The sequence below is a fragment of the Melanaphis sacchari genome, unplaced genomic scaffold (genome assembly GCF_002803265.2).
Source record: "Melanaphis sacchari strain LSU unplaced genomic scaffold, SCAv2.0 Contig55_pilon_pilon, whole genome shotgun sequence".
NCBI classification, from domain to species: domain Eukaryota; kingdom Metazoa; phylum Arthropoda; class Insecta; order Hemiptera; family Aphididae; genus Melanaphis; species Melanaphis sacchari.
This window is the reverse complement of record NW_020271389.1, coordinates 717,275-738,459: the sequence shown is the minus strand read 5'-3', so window position 1 is coordinate 738,459 and position 21,185 is coordinate 717,275. Positions and strand designations below refer to the sequence as shown.

Below are 21,185 nucleotides of genomic sequence, written 5' to 3'. Positions count from 1 at the left end.
AAAAGGCAGTATATTTTTAGGTAAATAGAAAAAAATACACTTAGTAATTTATTGGTATATTATATTTCTATTTAATAATATTTAAATATTATTTTTTAAGTGTCAGGGGTTATTGCATAATTTTTTAATAGTATATATAAATAATTAATATCAACATTGTGAATAAACGTTTTAAAAATTAATAATATCTACATATCGTACCAAATGTGGCATACAATATTCAAAATGAACTGAATTTTTAGAATTTCGAAATATGAATAAAAGGATAAAAGTATTTTTTAAGTTATATTTCAGCGAAAAAATGTATCCCATTATACATATTTTATACTTTTCATTCATTATGAATACCAATGGTTTACAAGGTATTCGCCATGCTTGATTTTTAAATTCAGTATAAAATCAATTGAAGAATATAATTTATACTTTATAGAAAACGCCGTTGCATCGGCTGATACGTAATTTTCTCTAAATATTCGATGAAAATGTATAAGGAATTTTTATGTATTTTGTAGTATACCTAAGATTACTTATCAATTAAAATCAAATGCATGAATTATTTTAATTTCCAATCAATACAATATTATATTTTTGAATTTTTTAAAGAAGATGTAAAAATTTAATGAATGGTTTGTGGTTGGTTTTGTTTCATTGACTTTATGTATTATGTATGAACATTGTGATAAGTTTTATGATGCATCAAGTATCTTTTACTTTACCTTCTTCTAACTTGATATGGGAATGTGAAACTTTTTTATGATAATGAAATAATTGTTCTGTCAGCACGTTATTATAATATATTCATATAAATATCACATATTCCGCGGGAAATTAATTAAATACAGGCGTTCAAAAAAAAAATGTGAACACACGTTTTAAATTATAAATAAAAAACTAAAAAATTAAAAACCCACAGGCTGCAAATAAAAGGATATGAAAAATTGATAAAAACATCTCTGCACATGATATATTTAAATCATAATTTGGAATGAGCACTTATAGATATTGAAAAGAAAAAACCATCTATTTATTATTGAATATAGCATGAACAATAGTATATATTATTCAATGGTTTGTTATTTTAGAAAATAATCAAATACGTGATAATCTAAAATTGATTGTAAAGTACTTATGATTAAATAAAAAAATGAAATTATATTTCAAATACTGTTAAAACGATGACCAATTTAAGATTACGTAGTAATTAATAGCTATGGTCATAGAATATTGCCGTATTTTTAATACTTTAATGTTTATCATTCTAAAAAAAAGACAAGATCAATCGTTAAACTAATAATTTATGATTAATAATAGAAATTAAAGTCAAATAAAGACAAAATATTTTGATGATTTTCTTATCAAACTCCACCATAGTATTAATTGATGTATTATTCGGTCTATAAATAAATAATATATTGAAAAGAATTTCATTGATATGAAAATGAGAAAAAAATAACGCGGAAAAAGTCGATTTGCATTTTTTGTTTTTATTTTTCTCATGTAAAAAAAAATATGATAAAATACCGATATAGATACAGACAGTCATCTAGATTTTAGATCCTAGACACTATAACTATTATTATTGATCCTATATTTATACATTAATAATAAATCGTTTAATAATCAAATTACTAAATACTCTGGTGGAAAGCCATTAATAAAATATTTTTAAATGTTAAGTGCATCATAATTTTTATAAATGTATAATTTTGGTATGAAGAGATTTAATAAAATATACGATTGAATTTATACATATAATCTTTAATCGTATTTTAAATAAAAAATGACTTCATATGAAAAATGAAAATTTTCTATGACCTAAAATAATATCTATTGTAAAACGATATTAGATTGTCTTTCGAGCCAAAAAATTTAAATAAAACTGAAAATATGAAACAATTAGAAGACTTAACATAGATATTAAGGCAATATAAATTTAAGCTTAATGACAAATATTTACAACGAATATAGCAATATCTTGATGGTGTTTATTGTATTAAATTGAGGCTTTAAAAATAATAATTATTTTTAAATAAGTACTTCTGATTGTATTTACCTAATAATTTAAAAGAAGCCGAGAATTCCCTACGATTTCAGTAAATTCAGGCATGGCAAGGGAACAAAAATAATTATGTTGTTTCAAAGAGTTGGAAGAACTATCAGTGTAAAATGTGTAAATACGTAAATCATTTTTTCGAAAATTGGGATAGTTAAAAAAAAGAAAAAATATTATAAACAAGGGATTTAAAAATGTGTTAGTATTTTTTTCCTATTCCAAGATATTTTTATAAATTTTTTTACAATATTTAAACTTTATTTTTCACGTATGTACATATATATTTGTAATTAATTATTATTATACTTACGGGCGTGTTTTTACCTGTTTAATACAGGTAACTATATAATAAACATGAATATATTATTATATTATGCGTGACGAAGTTCGTCGGGTTTTCGCGCGCGATAAGTATTATTATGATATAATATATACAATAAATTTAGTGTCAAAAAACCAAAACAAAAAACGTATTCGTTAAACCATTTTTTTTTTTTTTTTTTTTATGTAGTAGTAGTTGTAGTTTGAAATACGCAGTAATTATACGTACATATTTTGTCGGTCAAAACTTGAAGAAGGCAAGAAAATTAGGGGGAGTTACTTTCCTGTCGTTCACTTCTTTTCTCTCTCACTCTCTCTCTCTGTCGATTTATCAACCTCTCCACTCGTTCCGTATTATTCGTAACGATAATTTTTACGATAAAATGTAATGCGCCTATACGATACAAACGTCTAACATGAATAAAACGAAAAAAAATCAAACGCAATATTATCATAATACGCACAGGCGTAACGCACGCAACACATCTACCTCTCACCTAACAACTTTATGGTAATTTTATTAAAATTATCGAGTTAAGACCGCAGAGAACATAGATTCTCAACCTTTTCTGGCCCGTGGACCATTTTAAAGCACGAAATGTAATCACGGAACCCCCACCAAAACAAAAAAAAAAAAAAATAATAAATATATATATATATATATAATCAAGTAAATGCGAGCGAGACATTATTATTGTTAAAATCTTAAAAAAACGCTATCGAAACAAATATTTGTTTCTGGGCGGACTCCCCCGAGTAACCGTCTGCGGACCCCCCGAGGGATCCACGGACCCCCGGTTAAGAACCCCGTGCCGGGCATAGAAATATCATCGTAATACGTTTTTTCTTTTTTTTTTTTAAATTTTTTTTTCTGTCGGGACGCTCTCACATGGGATTGTTGCTGTTGTAGAGTATGACGCTGAAACGTCTCTGGGCCTTTTTGAACACGGTAGTGACCGCGTTGCTGGCCATCGACGTCCACGTGGCCGGGCCGCCGCCGCCGTCCGAGTGCCGGTAATGGGGCACGTGACGGTGGCCGTCGTCGGTCTCGTGGAACGACAGCCGACCTCATGGGTGGTGATGGTGGTGCTGCTGCGGCGGCTGCGGCAGCGGGTGGTGATGGTGGAGTTGATGGTGCGGCTGCTGGTGGTGGTGCTGGTGGTGCTGGGCCAGCGGGTAACCGTCCGGGCCGACGGCGGCCGCGGGTTGCAGCGGCGCACCGTCGTCGTAGAACGCACCGCCACCGCCGCCGCCGCCGCCGCCGCCTTGATGCTGGTGCTGGTGGTGCAGCTGGACATCGCGATCGTCCACCGGCACGCCGCCGCCGCCGCCGCCGCCGTCCGAAGGGTCCAGTTCGTCCGAATAAGTGGTTCCTCGGCTCTGGACCAGCGACATGCTCTTCTGGTAGCTGAACAGCTGCCGTTCCAGGCTGTAGTTTTCGGCCTGCAGAGCCGTGATCTCGCGCCTGTAATCACACGAGAATCCGATTATAATATTATATATTGTCGTCATATTATCGTTATCACGGCGCACCGAAATCGGTAGACGTGGGTGTTGGTTATTGTTTCACGAAAATGCCGAGTTAAAAAGGAAAAGGAAAAGGTCGTATTAAAAAAATACAAAAGTGTCCATCCGAGTGCGCGTGAACCGCTCAGCGCGCGGTGTCTTACGGACGGCCGCGTGACCGATCGGGAAAACGGAGAACGGAAAATAATTCTCCCCGGGAGAAGAGTTCCACGTGGAGGGTTTTCGGACCACGACCGTGTTCTTGTAGGGATCGTAAAAAGAAATAATATATAACCGAGAACTCCGGGATCTTTTTCAACGGTCTGCCGTTCAGGGTTCTCTTTGTACGGAGTTTTTTTTATCGAATCCCGGAAACGCCGACCAACGTTATGCGAACCTTCGGCAGGCTCTTCTCCGAAGACGTATTTACTTTAAACTTTTACGACGTTATTTTTTTATGGGTTCGGTAAAACACTCGAGTTTGTTTCACCGGGATGTCTTATTCCGTAACCGCGTTCTACGTTAAATAACCAATAAACTATCATTTTTCGACGGTGCGTTGTTTCTTGCCGCGCAACTGTGTATAAGTATCACGGTTTCTTCGTAAGCAATGCGACAATCGTTACAGAAAAAATGTCAGTGATGAGACTGAAATTTGGAAGGTATGCGTGGATAAAGTAAGCTTCAAAATCGACGATCGTAATTTTATTGAAAACAACCCGACAGGAAAGTGATCGCTGGTAAGAGCTCGCTTACCAAGTGAAAATTGTGTTACTATAGGATATAGGATCAATAGACTCTGGAGTGCAACGGAAAGAGGGGAGGAGAAATAGATAGAGGATTTCGATATGATTGAAAAAGTTATCTTTAAGCCTTATCTACCAAAAAAATAAAAAATAAAAATGTGTTGACATAGTTCGGTGTTTGCCATTTGATTCCGGTATCATTGCTTAGTATCATCACGAGATTTAAATTATATTTAAAATATTAATATAATATGACTATTATGATTATTAATGTTATATAAAACTCATTAATTTATTGACGAATAGAATAAAATAAATAACGCAGAGTTTCACAATTTTATTGTTCTTATTGGAAAGATAAAGTTTGTAGTTGTCATCAGAAAACTTGATATGCCTACTTTTACACCAGACGCTGATGTTTTTTTTTTCAGCAATTGAATGAATAGGGTTTTTGGTTAGGTAATTGATAAATAATATCAATTATCATTAATGAAAAAAATCATTGTTCCTATTTTTATCAATCTCAAACCCAACTAAAAGATCATATTTTGTTTTTTTTTAATTTTATCACCACTTAATAATAAAATAACCGAAGAACTTCATGAATAAATTGTATATTTCATACTACCTAAATACTATTTGTGTGTACCCCGTGTGAAAATTACGTTTGTGCTGAATATGTGTCATAATGACTAATATTCTCATATTTTATAAATTTTCCATTTTAGAAAATTTATTTAATATCGGTAAGAAAGCTGCGTAAAAGCTTTGTATCAAATATGTAGTCAATCTTTGTATCAAAAAGTTTTTAGTGACAAGTGAGACGAAAAAAATTGAAAATATTGGAGTGGAACAAAATGTAGGTACCTGTCGTTGAATTTTTCATTTATTAGGCAGTTTTTATTTTTGAATAATATTATGGCTATACGTGACACTTGCAGGGTATGATGGTTGTGCGTTTAGACTGTTCAGAGTGTATAATATTTATTCCGTCACGAATAGAGGAACGTTTTTATTTTAAGATTTGATTTTCTTCATCGATCACAACACCAATTGTATCATAATATATTATATTATCCTTTTACAATATTTTTATCGTATTCTATGCATGCAATCGTGTCATACAATATATATAAAAAAAGTAATTTTTTAAAATTATTATTGGTCCTAGTCACGTCGTACATTGTGGACAGTAATGTTTTATTGTTTGTAAAAAAAATCAGTATGGTTGTTATGAAAATGGATTGGTAAAAACGTACTCAAGGGAATTACGTAGCAACAAAGTAGTTGCTTATTGGTAGTATAAATTGTTGTTGTGAACAGTCGTAATAATAGTGTTGCAGTTTAGAGATTAAAGTTTAGACTGACTAGGAATAGAGCGATGTAACTGTGATGGAATATATTGTATAAAAACGGATTGAGGGAAACATTATCGGTAGAGGTAGACACAGTAATATTATTATGTATAGAATTCTAAAGTATGAATGATAAGAAACTAAAGAACGATGAAAAGGTGTAAATTATTTTAGATACTTAAATTATAAATAAAAACGGATAGTGTCTCAATTATATAATTTAATTTATCAATAATAACGTAAATACCTAGCTCGTATATCAATAATGTCTATAAAATTAGAAGATAATAAGTCACCATCGTCAAGACATCAACAAATAATAATATATAGGCAATGTTATAAAATTCAAATATTTTGTTAATACTCTTAATACTATGACTAGAAAATCACTTTAATGTTTACGTCTGATTTGGCAACGTAGGTAGATAATTGTTTTATTTGAACTGGGTTAGACGCCACATAGTCTATAGAAAAATCGGTAGCCTATAAGTAGGTTGATAGGAACTATAATATATATGTTATGCGATGTGTTAATACGCTTGCGCGTATAAACATATTGTAACATATAAGTTGTCTGTAATCGGGATTTATATTGTGTACCAAGTATCTTCTATATAGATTATGTATTCGATGGACCGTTATTTTTTACTTAATACTGTCTATACGATGGTCGAAATATTTTAAAGCCCGAAAGTATGTTATTGTTAGTAACCGATTAGATAAATCGAATTTACAGCGTGGGTCCCTTAGAAGTTTCTATTTCAACGAGCAAATCCAATGAACATTTTTGTCAATTGTAATTCGAGAAGGTCGAAATTATCAACACTATCTTGGAAAAGGAATATTGCTGATTAATGGGCATTAATGTTAATATCGTATGCAGTTTAGTTTTATCGGAAATATCATTATTGAGTAGTCATTAACGTTTATATCCTTTAATTAATGCCTTTTATAGTAACATATTATCATATATATGTATATTATATACAGATGTGTAGGGTGATTCTTTGAAGGTGTCCATAAAGGGAGGTTTCACTATATTCTTATAATTTTTTATTGTTATTAAATTTTAAGTTAATATCGTCTTACTGTAGAACGAAGTAAATATATTTGTGATATAGTCAATAGCACAAAATTAATCTAATTATTTTGAAAACTTCATTGTGTACTTAAAAAATAAACTATTGTAATGTACGTAAAAGGTTCACATGAATAATATTTTTGAATTACAACAAAATAATTGAAACTATTGTTCTTTGTTTAAATGTTTAATTTGATATCTTTAATATTTTTAAATAGCTTTAATAACTACTTATGATAAAATTTGTATTACAATTTAAAGCTTTTTTTTTTACAATGATCCTTTATAGAAAAAAAAACCAAAAGAAGATAATTCTAAATTTCTATATATAGCTCAAAGAAGTACAAATCTTTTGATAAGTGAATAAAGTAAAAAATATATTTTTATTGCTCCAAACAGTAATAAATAACATTAAAAAAAAAACCATGGTACATTATCGGTCTGTTAAGGATCTAAAAATATATGTACTGTAATACCCATAAACATTTGTACAATGTGTAATACAAATTTAATTGTTTAGAACAGAATTTGTTTTGTCATCGTCGTATCCAACGGAATAACTGTATGATTCCAATATCTTACCCAAAGTGGTTTTAAATTCTTAAGTAATTTTACAACAGCAGCTTATGCAACGCAGGCAATTAATTATGTTTAGATTAAACTTTAAATACACATCAATTATCATATTGTGATGCTTTATTATTTTTGAACAACGTCACATTTAATAATATAATAGTGTACTTATAGTGTACAATTACTGTGTCGAATAATACCCTATTCAGATGCTTATACAACCGTTCCGATACATTTTGAAAGATACAATATAAAGGTTAAAATATTAGAAGAGGGGGATGATGGTACTCTGTAACCGACCCGGATTTACTAGATGGTAAACGTAATAAATATTTTTATTACATTCGATTTTACACAATAAAAAAGTTTATAACCCCGTAAAGTTGACTTTTCACCCAATAGTAGTTGTGCAACTGTATATCACTGAAATATTATGAGCGGCGTAGATTAGTTGATATAAAATGAATGTTAACGATTGACATAATAAATAATTTTTGAATCGGAACAATGTGATGGGATAAGATACTTCACAATATTTTAATATGGTTATTATTTTGGAACATTGTTTTAGGATGGATATATTTTAGAAGTAATAAAATATTATACATAAATTGTATTTCAGTCAATCAAGAATTTATAAAAAAAAACGCACTACTCATTTTCACAAAGGATAATTTTAGTATATAATTACTATATAATTATTTAAATTAATGAATTAGTAAAAGAAATAATTTTGAATGTTAAATATAATAATATGAATTATAATAAACTAATATAGTTAAATGTATTAATTTTTATTGGAATAAACATACATATTTATGATTTTATGTTTAAAAAAAAAATTGTTAATCGTCAGTTGTTTGTACTTTAAAATACTTAAAAGGTTAATTAAAATAATTGAAAACTCCTTTAAGTTTCTAAAAAAATAATTTTAAGCAACTATTAACTTAATATGTCTTTTTTTTCAGTTAAGATATTATAAAAAAAAAAAAAAAAAAATAGTATATTTATGTTCTGAATGTTTATTTTTTATGTCATTTTTCGTTTAATGATTAAATATTTTTGATTAATGGATTATAATATTTTAATTTGCTTATAAAAAAGTAAGTTTTAATTAATTATAATTAAACCTATCATTATTTAAATTTAAACAAATAATTATGACTGGTTATTTAAAATAAACAATTTGGTTAAAAACAACTGAAATTATAAATCAATATACTATTGATTTTGTACTAGGTTTAGTAACCTTTGGTAGTTGTTTCAAATAGATCTAAATAAATAATACATTTCATTGTAGTCGAAATCAATACATTGTTCATTATCGAATATCAACCTATCATTAAAAAATGAGAGAATAGCAGTAAAAATGTCATATATATTTATTATATTTATTAATTTTAACTAACCAGTCCAAATTTATATTACGAATATTAAAAAAAAAAAAAAAATGCTAATAATTAAAAATTGCTTAAAAATTAAATTGATTGAACGCAAAATTGTTATAAATTATATTTATATTATACTTAAAAACATAACTTATGTTACATATTATGTTATAGGGTAGTTCAATTTCCATTAAGAAGTGAATGTTATTAATATTTATTTGGAGGTCGAGTTATAGTATTTTTTCTTATAGTTGTTGTGGTAATGTTGTTAATTTCTTGAATTTTTGATATTTTGACATTCAGTTAAGATGTGCTTGACGGTTTAATTCACTTCACATAACTCACATATTGGTTGGTTGTTTTGGCCAAGAGGTGGTTGTATGCTATAAATGTGTGCCTTATCCAAAGGCAATTTATAATCGTTACGTCTTTCCGTTTTAGACCCGGGTTTTGATATTTATAGATGTGGTTTTTTATTGAATTAAGTTTTGTGTTTTGTTTTTCTCAGTGTTCTTGCCATTTGATATAGAAAACGTGTTGTACTTGTTTCTTTTTGTCAATATATTATGTACTCTTATTTAGAATTTGAGTGTCAGTAGGGGTGGCCACATTGTAAGCTTTTTTATCTGCTTTTTCATTACCATTTATTTCACTATGGGCAAGTATCCATTTAAAGAGAACATCTATTCCCCTTTGGCATGGTTTATATATTTTTTCTTTGATTAGTATTGATACGTTGGTTGGATTTGTTGAATTCTGAATGTCTATGTGGTTGCTGAGTGAGTCATTGAGTATTAAATAGTTATTATGTGTTGTTCCTTTACTTTTTTATTATATATCTATAAATTATAGTCAAGTAAAATCTATATTTTTTAATGTTTGTTTATTTAAAGTACAATAAGCGATTTGATAATAATTATAAAATAATTAAAAATCATTTAAAACCTTTCAAATATTATATAATTATTTTAAATTGAAAAGATAATTATTTTCATCAAAATATGCAAATTTCAATCGTGTTAAATAATTAGTACATAATCATTTTACAAACACAAAAAGACATAGTTAAAACGAAGATATATCAATTTAATTCATCGGTTGTCAACATATTTCCGCCAGTTCACGTATGACATCAATTCATCGTGTTCTTAATAAAACACGATGAAATTTTAGATAAAAAAAACAAGCAAAATTTAGTTTACTTAAACATAGTATGATAAGTTGAAGCGATTAATCTTTGGAAATAATGGAACTGCTGACGAAGTTGAAATCTGATTAAACGAAGAACCCTGTAATAATTGAACGAATATTTGATTTGATTTTTCTTATCATACATATAACGTTATTTGATGAATTTTCACTTGAATTATTTTGACATTAAAATTTAGTTGAGATTAATAATTTTGAGTGTGTTTATAGGTACTTTGGTCGTTGTTATTTTTACACACAAATTTGTATTGCACGTTTGAATTTACAAAGTTACAAATTTGTTTTAATTTTGTGTTCAGTCGTATTTTTTGTAATAAAATTAAAAAACAAAAGTTATTTAAAAATACCGAGTATCTTAATGTATAGTTTTTTTTATTATTTGTAATTTAAACATTTGATTATTTTAACTTTAGAACATTAATTTATTGAGAAATAATAATTTTATTTCAAAAACTGTTACTTTATTGTTATTATACCACGGTTTATATGTGCGGGTGAATAAAAGACTGGAATATGCATAAGTTATGGTAAAATATGCACTAAAAATTAAATTTAAAAAAAAAAGATGATTATTGTATTGATAAAAAATAATTTTAATGTATATTTGATAAAGAATGTAGTAATACTATCATTTATAAATCGAGCTATAGTTGAACGGTCAACTTTTTCAAGTGCTTTAAAAGTAATTAAGTATAAAAGAACAGGTTCTAAAGATAATTTTCCAATAAATAAATTCGTGATAATATAATGTTTACACGAATCTGTGGTCTCATTTGCCGAAATTAAAATTAGGTTTTTCCCAATTTCACCTCTAAAGTTTTCCAAGTAATTTCTGTTAAAGTCTACAATGTATTTTTTTTCCGTAAAATAGATTCATCTGGTATGTTTTAATTCATACAATATTTTTTTAGAAAAACACAAAATTTTGAATTACTTAGATTTTTCATAGGAATTTTATTCTCTATTAATGCCTCACGTAAATTATTGCTGAAATTATCTTAACGCGTCATACTGTTACTTCGAGGCCATGATAACTTATAGTGTAGTATATAATACGCATTAAAATGTATATAATGTGTATAAATATTTATTCAGTTTTTATATCTCAATATTTTATTAACGTTGTATTTATTTTTAAAATTCTTAAAAATATTGAAATTTACGTAATTTTTTATTTACAACATGTAATAATTTATTTTTATTATTTGAATATTTAGTGTTGCATAAACACTGCAATAAATTGACATGCAACGTATTGACGGGAATTAAATGACTCAATTTGAATAAAAATAAATTATTATCTCATGGTATAATGTATATACTATATATATATATATATATAATGCATTATTTTCTATAAATAGTTGGTTATTACAATATTATGCTAACGATTTTCATACATGTGATTTATAAACATTAATAACTTTAAAGCTTACTATATTGTAATATGTTTTATTTACCTATTTGTTCAGGACTGATAAAAAGATATAAATAAATTCTAATAATCTTTTTAAATTGATTTGTACAAATGCAATGAGTTAATATAAAGGTAAAAAATAATAATAAAAAAATATCCCTAAATGATTATTAAACAGTAGTATAAACAAATAAAATAAATTTTAATTATTATTGATTACTTAAATCAATAATCATTTACGACGAAAGCTAAAGTTACTATGCATTTTAACAACTACAAGTAATCAATTTTTTTGACCCAAAACATTATACATTAATAAAATATAATTTAAATAAAAATAATGAATCAAATGTTTAAATTTAAAAGATTGAAAGTATAAAACAAATTATTATCCACTGTGTAAAATATGTATTTGTATTTAGTATATAATTTACGTGAAACAAAAGGTTTACTATAATAATATATATATATATATAAATCATAAAATGTATATAAAATATTATTTCAAATTTATATATATATATATATATATATATATATATATACTTACTTTAGGTTTATTATTTTTTTTTGCCGGAAATTATAGAAATATATAGTAATTATGGTCAACAAAACATGTCGTGTGTATTGGATATTAACAACCAAAAATGAATATTGTGTGAGCAACATTCAGTGAATTCAATAACAATACACCGGATTAAGTAACTATTTTGATTACCATTCTAAAGTTGCACTGGTTTATTAAAAACACAAATAGAATCTTAAAATGTACGAAAAAAATATAAAAAATATAATATTATTGTCACAAAGATTTCACAAAACATGATTTTTTAAGAAGTAAATAGGAATATATCGACAATATGAACTGACCTTTTACAATGTTCAGTAATTTTAACAAACACAGTTCATAAATAATTTATGTGATGTAATGTGGGAAATTATACGAATGATCGTTCTGCTTTTATTTTCTGTATTTTAATTTAAAAATAGTTGAAATGAAAAAAATTAATTTATTCATTTCAATGCTCTACTTATAACTTACCTTATCTCAAATTTAAGAAAGTCACAACTAAATACAATAACACTCACTGAGCAAAACTAATATGCATTTATCTGGCCTTTAAGCTAGTATGAATTTTTTGTTTAAATAATTCATTGTATCAAGAAATTGCAGATTAAATAATATTATCTGTGAAAGGACATAACAAAAGCACACACAAAGGTACTTCAAAACACAAATTACCAGAGAATTGTAAAGAATAAAATATGATTCAACAATTTTAAGCTACACATATTGTTATGATTTAAGTGAATTTATTGTATATTTAATAAACAATCGAAAAAATAAGTTAATCAAATCAAAAAAATGTTATAATAATACATTGAAAAATAATTAAAAGTGTATTCTTTTTATAGTAAAATTTTTCGTTTAATATGTTAATATAATAATATTATATTACTTTTATAGTTTTATAGCTTAAATTCTTTTATTATTATTATTATTGTTTATTTAAACTTTGTTTTACATTTAGTTTCTATAGTAAAAGTTTTATGCTAAAAGTAAATTATAAATTATAATCACATACAAAAAAAGAGAAACAACAATTGCAAAAAAAAAAAATAATAATAAAATAATTAATAGTTTAAGTTATATTAGCAATATATAGCTAAGCAGAAATTAATTATTATAAAAAGTAGGTAAGTAGGCGTTCATAACTGCTCCACTGTGTAATAGGTAATAGTACTTCATAATTGAGTATATCACTATAATGTATGACTAGTTAAATTTATATTCAATGATAAATCGTTACATATAAAAAAGGATTCTGAGCAAAGACCGTCTGTCATAGCCTAAATTACTAAGAATTTTTTATAATATATTTATATTGCCGAAAACATTACTTTTATAATGTTATAATATGCAACAAATAGTATACGTATAAATATAAAGTGCTTAAAAATATGTTCATAAAAATATTTATGAACATTCAACTTTTTTTAAACTCAAGCAAGCAAAAAAAGTTGTTGAACTATGTATTACATTTTCAAACCTTAAGTAATAATATATCAAAATTTATATGAATTTCATTTAGTATATTAATATTCATTTAGTGTATTTCACTGTAAAATAACAGGCATTTTCGTAATTTTGACAAGTTCGAGAAAATTCTGATTTTAAATGCTCTTAAAAATACTGTAAGTTTGAATAATTATATAATATTCATTTAATAAAAAATTTATTCAAATATTACTGATATTTTTAAACTGAATAGACGCAATGTTATAACCAGTTATTAACAGTTTATCATGAGTAACAATTTTGGTTGATATTTTTGGTCTAATTATTGCATTGTAAGCTAAAAATTAAACAAGATTGTCGTTTAAATTTAAATTTAAACATATCTAAACCCGGTAATACATAGGATACATATGTAATGATAAAAAAATACTATTTATAGGTATTACATTGGGCTCTTAATTAGAACTGGGAATTAAAATTATAAATTTTATTAATAATTCACTTTAGATATAATTTAGTTTGTATGGTTTTGACATGTTATAATGTATTTATGTTCGTTATAGAAATATTAGATTTACACAACATTATGTAGGTAAGGTCTATGGTAATTTATTATTTTGACATTGTTGCAGAATGGAATATATTTCCACCTTTTTTAATAATATATTCGTACCCATTCGTATTATATGTACCTATCCATCCAAAATAGATTATATTTTTATATTCTTTTTTAAATTAGTAATTAGTTACTAATATATTAATAAAATATAAAATATCATGAAATAATATTTTGACTGTACATTTCTTGTTTTATATTTACAAAATGAAATTGTTTTAAATGTAAGGATTTTAAATTTTCAATATTTTTTTAACATTTTCTAGACATGGTAAATGTATCAAACATTTTGGCTCTTTCTATTTATTAAGTATCAGTTATGTTGGACATAAAGTAATACATAATATTTAATTTGATTTGTTGTTAATATTAAATTGTGTAGTATATTATAACACTAATAACGAACAGTTTATTAATATCTTAAAATGTATAAGAACGGTATAAAATATTTAGTAGTTTAATATTTCAATTCTATTTTATCATACGTATATTTTGGTTTTTCCATTAAAAAAAAAAAGAAAAAAAGGAAAATAATTATGTTTATTATTCTTTTTTGTTATTACACGAACACTGTTTAGTTACTTATAAAATAATAAATTATCAAAATGTACAAAATGCATAACATCAACAACCTTGAAAACAGTTTCTAGGGAAAAGGTAACAATATTTCAGGTACGGTTTGTAAGTAGATAATATAATATTTTATACCATTGTGAGTATTAGAGAACGTAGGAGGAAGGCACCGTGTACCGTTGGTTTCATATTGTAACCCAAAGGTATAATAATCAGACAGTAGTGTCCAAGACAGTTTTTTTTTTCCATTCTCTACGAACACCCTCACAAATTAGGTGGTTTTCAAAAGCAAGTTAATACTTTTTAGCAAAGTGGCCGCGGGCGAGCTGGCCGGTGGATTATCTGACTTGATTAATTATGCTGTCAAAGGATATTCGTATTTGCAAGGGAAAAGGAAAAATAAGAGACCATTTTTTTTTTCTATCTATTCCCTTGTTACTAACTGCGGTTGAATAATTTCGATTAAATTACGTCCAAAAAAGGTGGTGTCTATACTCAATAGGTAGTTTAGCTAGTTGATTAATAAAAAAACACAATTAACCCTTTTACCGTAAAGCATTCATACTAATAAACGGTGGTCGTCGTTTAAAGACGTCAAAATGGGAATTGTTTTTACACCTTTATGGGCATCTATCGTAAATAAATAATGAAGGCTAAGTGATTAACTGTATGCAAAATCCATTAAATACAACCAACATTTATTAATGAATTAAACAATTCGGTTTATTTGTTAGTCAATTTGAAATATTTATGGTTTATTAACAACAGAAAAATATAAAAATCTTCTTTATAAATTAAAAATAATTTTTAGAATGAGATTCAATTTTGAAAAATGAGAATTAAAAATGATTTTAATAACTATAATGGATTATCGTTGTAATAAATATTAGTTAAAAGTATTCTCAAAATAATTTGTTTCGAACTTAAATCTTATAAACATAATTTGATTTTAATTTTATAATATAGTTTTTATGGATGGAGTGTTTTAGACCTAATATTTATTAATATATACATTTAAAAACTTTTAGGTATGAAAAAAAAAAATATATTTAAAAACTAAAAAAAAGTTTATTAAAATTTAAATCTAAATACAATGTTTATTAAGTCTTGAATATTATTATAATTATTTAAATGAATATTAATTACTAAATATTTTATTAATTTGAAAAGTCAGATAAGACACTTAAGTTATATTACATTACACTCATCTAGCTTTATTTACACATTGACTAGAATATTAATTTTATATACTTGTACACATTATTAGTCATGTGATAATACATTTATATTCATGTAATTATAAATTTAATAGAAAAAATAATGATACTAAAAAAGTTTAGTTTTCAGGGGATATTTTAAAAACTTAGGTTAGAAACTAAAAAAAAAAAAGTTAATTAAATTAATAAATATATCACATACATATAAATTTTGAATATATTAGTAATCTCGAGTTAATAAAACCATAGCATTCATAGCTTTATACATTATAGTTATAATATACGAATTAAAAATCCAATTAAAATAAATCACCATACATTATTGTATTATTAATGAAAATTCGTATTGAAGAAGTAACAATAATTCTTTATTAGTTTGTATATCTAGTATTTATGTTCAAAACGTTGTCGTCCTTTAAGTTTTTCATCAACCAGATTTGTTCATCCTCGGCATTCCATATGTGTTATATTATGTGTGATAATTATTTTCACTATTCAAGAATTTTAATAATATAATATGAGTGTACATTAATCGGGATTCCTAACTAGTTATTCATTTATATTTCATTTTGAATGGGTAATATCAAATCATCAATACAATTATTTAAAGTATGATGTAAACTTTATTTTATTTATAAATTATTTTCAATGCTTTATTATTTCCAGATTAATATAAAACAATTTTGAATTAAATACTAAGTAAAATATAATATATTAAAATGTTTAATATAATTAAAAATAGTTTAATAGATGTTAACGTGCTTTACTATAGTGTATAGTTGTACAAGTTTTATTCTATTGCGACCAGTTTATAAACAGTGGATGATTTACCAAACATGCCTCCATCTCTTCATCTTTAATAATAAAATTGTTTAAATTATTGAGATTTTTGTACTATACTTATGGAGTGTCTTGTAATTTTGTTGCAACACAAACTTTTGATTATAAAATGAACACCATTATTTTTTTTTGTTAATTAATTTGTGGATATATTTTAAAAATGTTGATGTATCTAATTCGAAATTTAAATAAATAGTTTTTCGGGTATTGACGTCTTTTCTGAGAGTTATAATCATTAAAAAAAAAAAAAAAAATTAAAAATTAATTATTTCAATTTTACACAATATTGTATCCAGTATATATTATAATTGAAAAATACGTATATAATAATATATATATATATAAATTTCTAAAACTATGAACTCTCTATAGCTCCTATTTAGTTCAAACTTATTATCATCAATTAATTATTCTGAGTGAACAAAGTCATTAAACCCAAAGACTATGATTTCAAATTTCGATTTGATATATCAAATTTTTTAGAAAAAAATTCGCAAAATAATATACAGAAGAAAAAGGGAGTTTGCATTGACACTTTTAAAATAATAAAAATATTTTCAAGAGTTTTAAATATATTTTAAAATTTCAAAAATTAAGATTAATATAATATAAATTATTAAATATATAGAATGATACATGCCATTTTCGATAAAAATCGCTTTTATTTTTTTATTTTTTGATGTTATAATTTGCCATTGCATTCAAACTTAACACGTCTACTAAAACTTTTTTTTCTTCAAATACACTTGAATTGAACTTTATAGCAAAATGACTTTCCTAGCTTTTTTTATGTACTTCAATCATACAATATATTATATATATTATAGTAACACGGCATCTTGGATAGGCAATTTTACTACACTGGTGTCGAAATTTAATATTTTTATTGTTTTGAACATCAAGATGAAATAATTAATTCTTTTATAATAACATAATTTATATTGTTATATCTAAGAGTTTCTGAATTAAATTTTAGAATTTAACTGAAAATGTATTTAAAAAAAATTAATTTTAGAATACAATTCCACTGAATTAATGATCAAAATGTGGTTATAATTCTTAGATGCTAAAATATTATTGTCATACCTACTAACATCAAATTTCATTTTATTACAAATATTTGATACTTACATAACTTTTATTATCGTGATAATTATAATTAAAGTTGCTCTTATTAACCTGCTGAAAGTCAAATCATTTGTTTTTTTATTTTATTTTGAAGAGTCTATCGTAATGAAATAACTAAATAAATATATTTAAACATTTTTATACGTTATAATAACGAATACAATTTATCATTATACTTATTTATAATAATACAATATGTTTATATTATGTTGAGTTATAATCTATGATGAAAAATATGTATAGCAAAAATTTACATTTTATACTAAGTATTATTATTTATTAATCATAAATTGCAATGATTAAACCATTTCTCGTGATTTTTAGTATAATTTTAAAATTCAGATAATATACACTGTAAAAATAAAATTAAACTTTACAATACTTCTTAATTTTTTTTATAAATATTTTTTTAAATATGAACAGATTACAAACACTTTTACCAGATTTCATGCAAAAATGCAATACAGCATAACCTATTGTATCTTAAATAATCTTTAACTTAAAAAAATATCCAGTTGTTATTTAAACATTCACACCTAAACGATTTTATTTGATATCTTAATTTTTACTATTTTAGTGGAGTTATTTATTAAAAATAAATACTGGATATCAAGGAAACTGTATGTAAAATATTTCATATTCATAAACATTTATAAAACATTGTTTAGTCTTTTTATTATATTAAATGAATATATTTTGTATTATATTTGATTCATAAAATTAAACATACGCTTATTGTTATAAAAAAAGAAATTATATTACTGGTAAAAATGGAATAATAACTAAAAGAGTTTCGTATTTTTAGAGCTTATTTAGTAACATAACATGAATAGTTGTAAAAATATTTATTATAATATTTGGTACAATTTTAAATATTTTGTGAAGTAGTAATAAGAAAACTGATGTAGTAAAATTAAGTTATCTTTAAAAATATATCATGTATTTCTTATGATTTTAAACATTATACTTCAAAAAAATTATATATAGTAGCAAAATATCTATTATAAAATAAGTGTTTATAAAAGAGAATTTGAATATAAATAAAAAAATGTGTAAAATAAAACAATATTTTAATCATAATTTTTAACTCATTAGGTGATTTATCAGTACATACAATTTAAGAATGACTAGGAGTTATCATTAAAGAATTTATAAATATAAAATATTTTGAAGGTGACCACCATAAATCATGATTCAAACAACTTAAATCCTTTTATTTTTTTCAGTATATCTTATTCATGCATTTTAATTTATATTTATAAAATAAATCTTTAGATATAGTAGAATCTATATTTTTTAAATTTATGTCACAAGATAACTGAGTCAACAACGATAACGACTTGTCGCATTGTACTAGCGTATTTTTTTAAAACGAATAAGAAAAAAAAAATTGTAAAAATTTATGATAAAGATTAACATGAGCTAAGAAGACATAAACAAAATACTTAATCTGCTAATCCATCTACACAAAAAGATTGATGTTCGGTCAGTATTTCTCCTTTTATTTAGCATAAAATGAAATATCATAAATGCATTAAATAACAACTTTTGAAACAACATACTTTATACTTATAGCCAATTTAGTTTAATAGTATTTTTTATATTTGTTAAAAATGTTTTATACTAGGATATTTAATACCTATATATAGTAATAACTTTAGGTTTAAATAATATTTTCAATTATTATAGATACTTATTATTTTTGGTAAAATTTATTATAAAACTCTTTTTCTGGTAACATGTTTAAAATATAATAAATTGTTTAAGTTTACTTACGTGCTTACATAAAATACACAACATTAGATAGAAATTCAATTTGCTAATGTAGTAATTTTAGCTGTGTGTTTGATGTAGATATACATATGTATATTGTATATGTATAATATAAAATATACGTATAATAGAATTTATTTTACCTTTTTATATTAAGATAATAATTCCTGAAACTAAATTTAATACTAAGATGTAGGTTTCGAGTAATATTAGATTTAATAATAACAGAAGGTCATATTTCGTAAATATTTGTTAGTCAGTATACACGCTTTGTCCTTTTACATACTTGTTAAGAATAAAAAAGACAAACTAAAACCTTGTCCTTTCACAAATTTACGTTCAAAACAGAAATTCAAAGTACAATATACTGTTTAACTTATCAAAACTTATTTCGACATCATTAATTTTTAAATACTTTGAATATTCATTAAATATGACTAGTTAATAGTGTAAATTTAGTGTATACCAAATCATGTTTTATTTATTGCTCAATTATTTATATTGACAAACTAACAAAAGCTAAACAAAATAACATTCATATTTATTATTCATTTTTGTAATTAATTTTTTATTTCAAAAATATATTTTATGTCAATCATGCTATCAATTCTTGTTCCGCGGATACAAATACCACAGGAAATAAAAACTATCATTTTAGATGAACAGAATTCAAAATAAAATAGTTTTTTAAAATAATTTCTCTTTAAGTGGCGTTTTATAGAATAAACTATGAAATTATTTTAAATATTACTGTTAAATGTATTTATAAACTATTATAGGTTATAAACAAACTATTAAACAAATATATGATTAGGGAAGAGAAAATGTATTTTCTAGTTTAATATTGTCATTTAAAGAATCGAATTTGGACAGTGAGATTTAATAGATAGTTTTACTATTAAAAACTACTACTTACTGTAGAAATCATTATAATTAATAATTATAATTTATTTCATTTTTTGAAACCTATAAACGAAGAAAATTCACTTTTAAATTGACCATAATATAGTATTATTAATTATGTAATGCATTAATCATGACATATTTACGTATAATATGCTATAAAAGATGAAATATATAATTATTATCCTTATTTAGATCATAGTTGATTATTATATTTTTGTAAAAACAAATATTAATGAATATTCACAATTTAAATGTATCAAAAAAATAAAAAATAAGTTTTATGAAGTTCGATTTGTTAAGGTTTAAGGTCATAAATACATTTTTAATGAACATATTTATTGTATTAAAGGGAAAATAAAACAAGATCCGAGCTCTAATTGTAAAACGTTTTATAGTACTTTTTACATATTCTATCATCAACGCAAAAGTTTTATTTAGTAGGTTCGGTTTTTAACTTATAAAT

At 24.8% G+C, this 21,185-nt stretch overlaps 1 protein-coding gene across 3 annotated transcripts in view; it reads right to left on the bottom strand.

Moving 5' to 3' along the window:
- Positions 1-2,323: 2,323 nt before the first annotated feature.
- Positions 2,324-21,185, bottom strand: part of LOC112599831 — a 105,342-nt gene continuing 86,480 nt past the window's right edge. For all 3 annotated transcript variants that reach the window (XM_025346897.1, XM_025346896.1, XM_025346898.1), the window contains exon 8: positions 2,324-3,839. In XM_025346897.1, the coding sequence (XP_025202682.1) occupies positions 3,443-3,839 (397 nt within the window). In that variant the 3' untranslated portion in view covers positions 2,324-3,442. The remainder of the gene's footprint in view (positions 3,840-21,185) is intronic.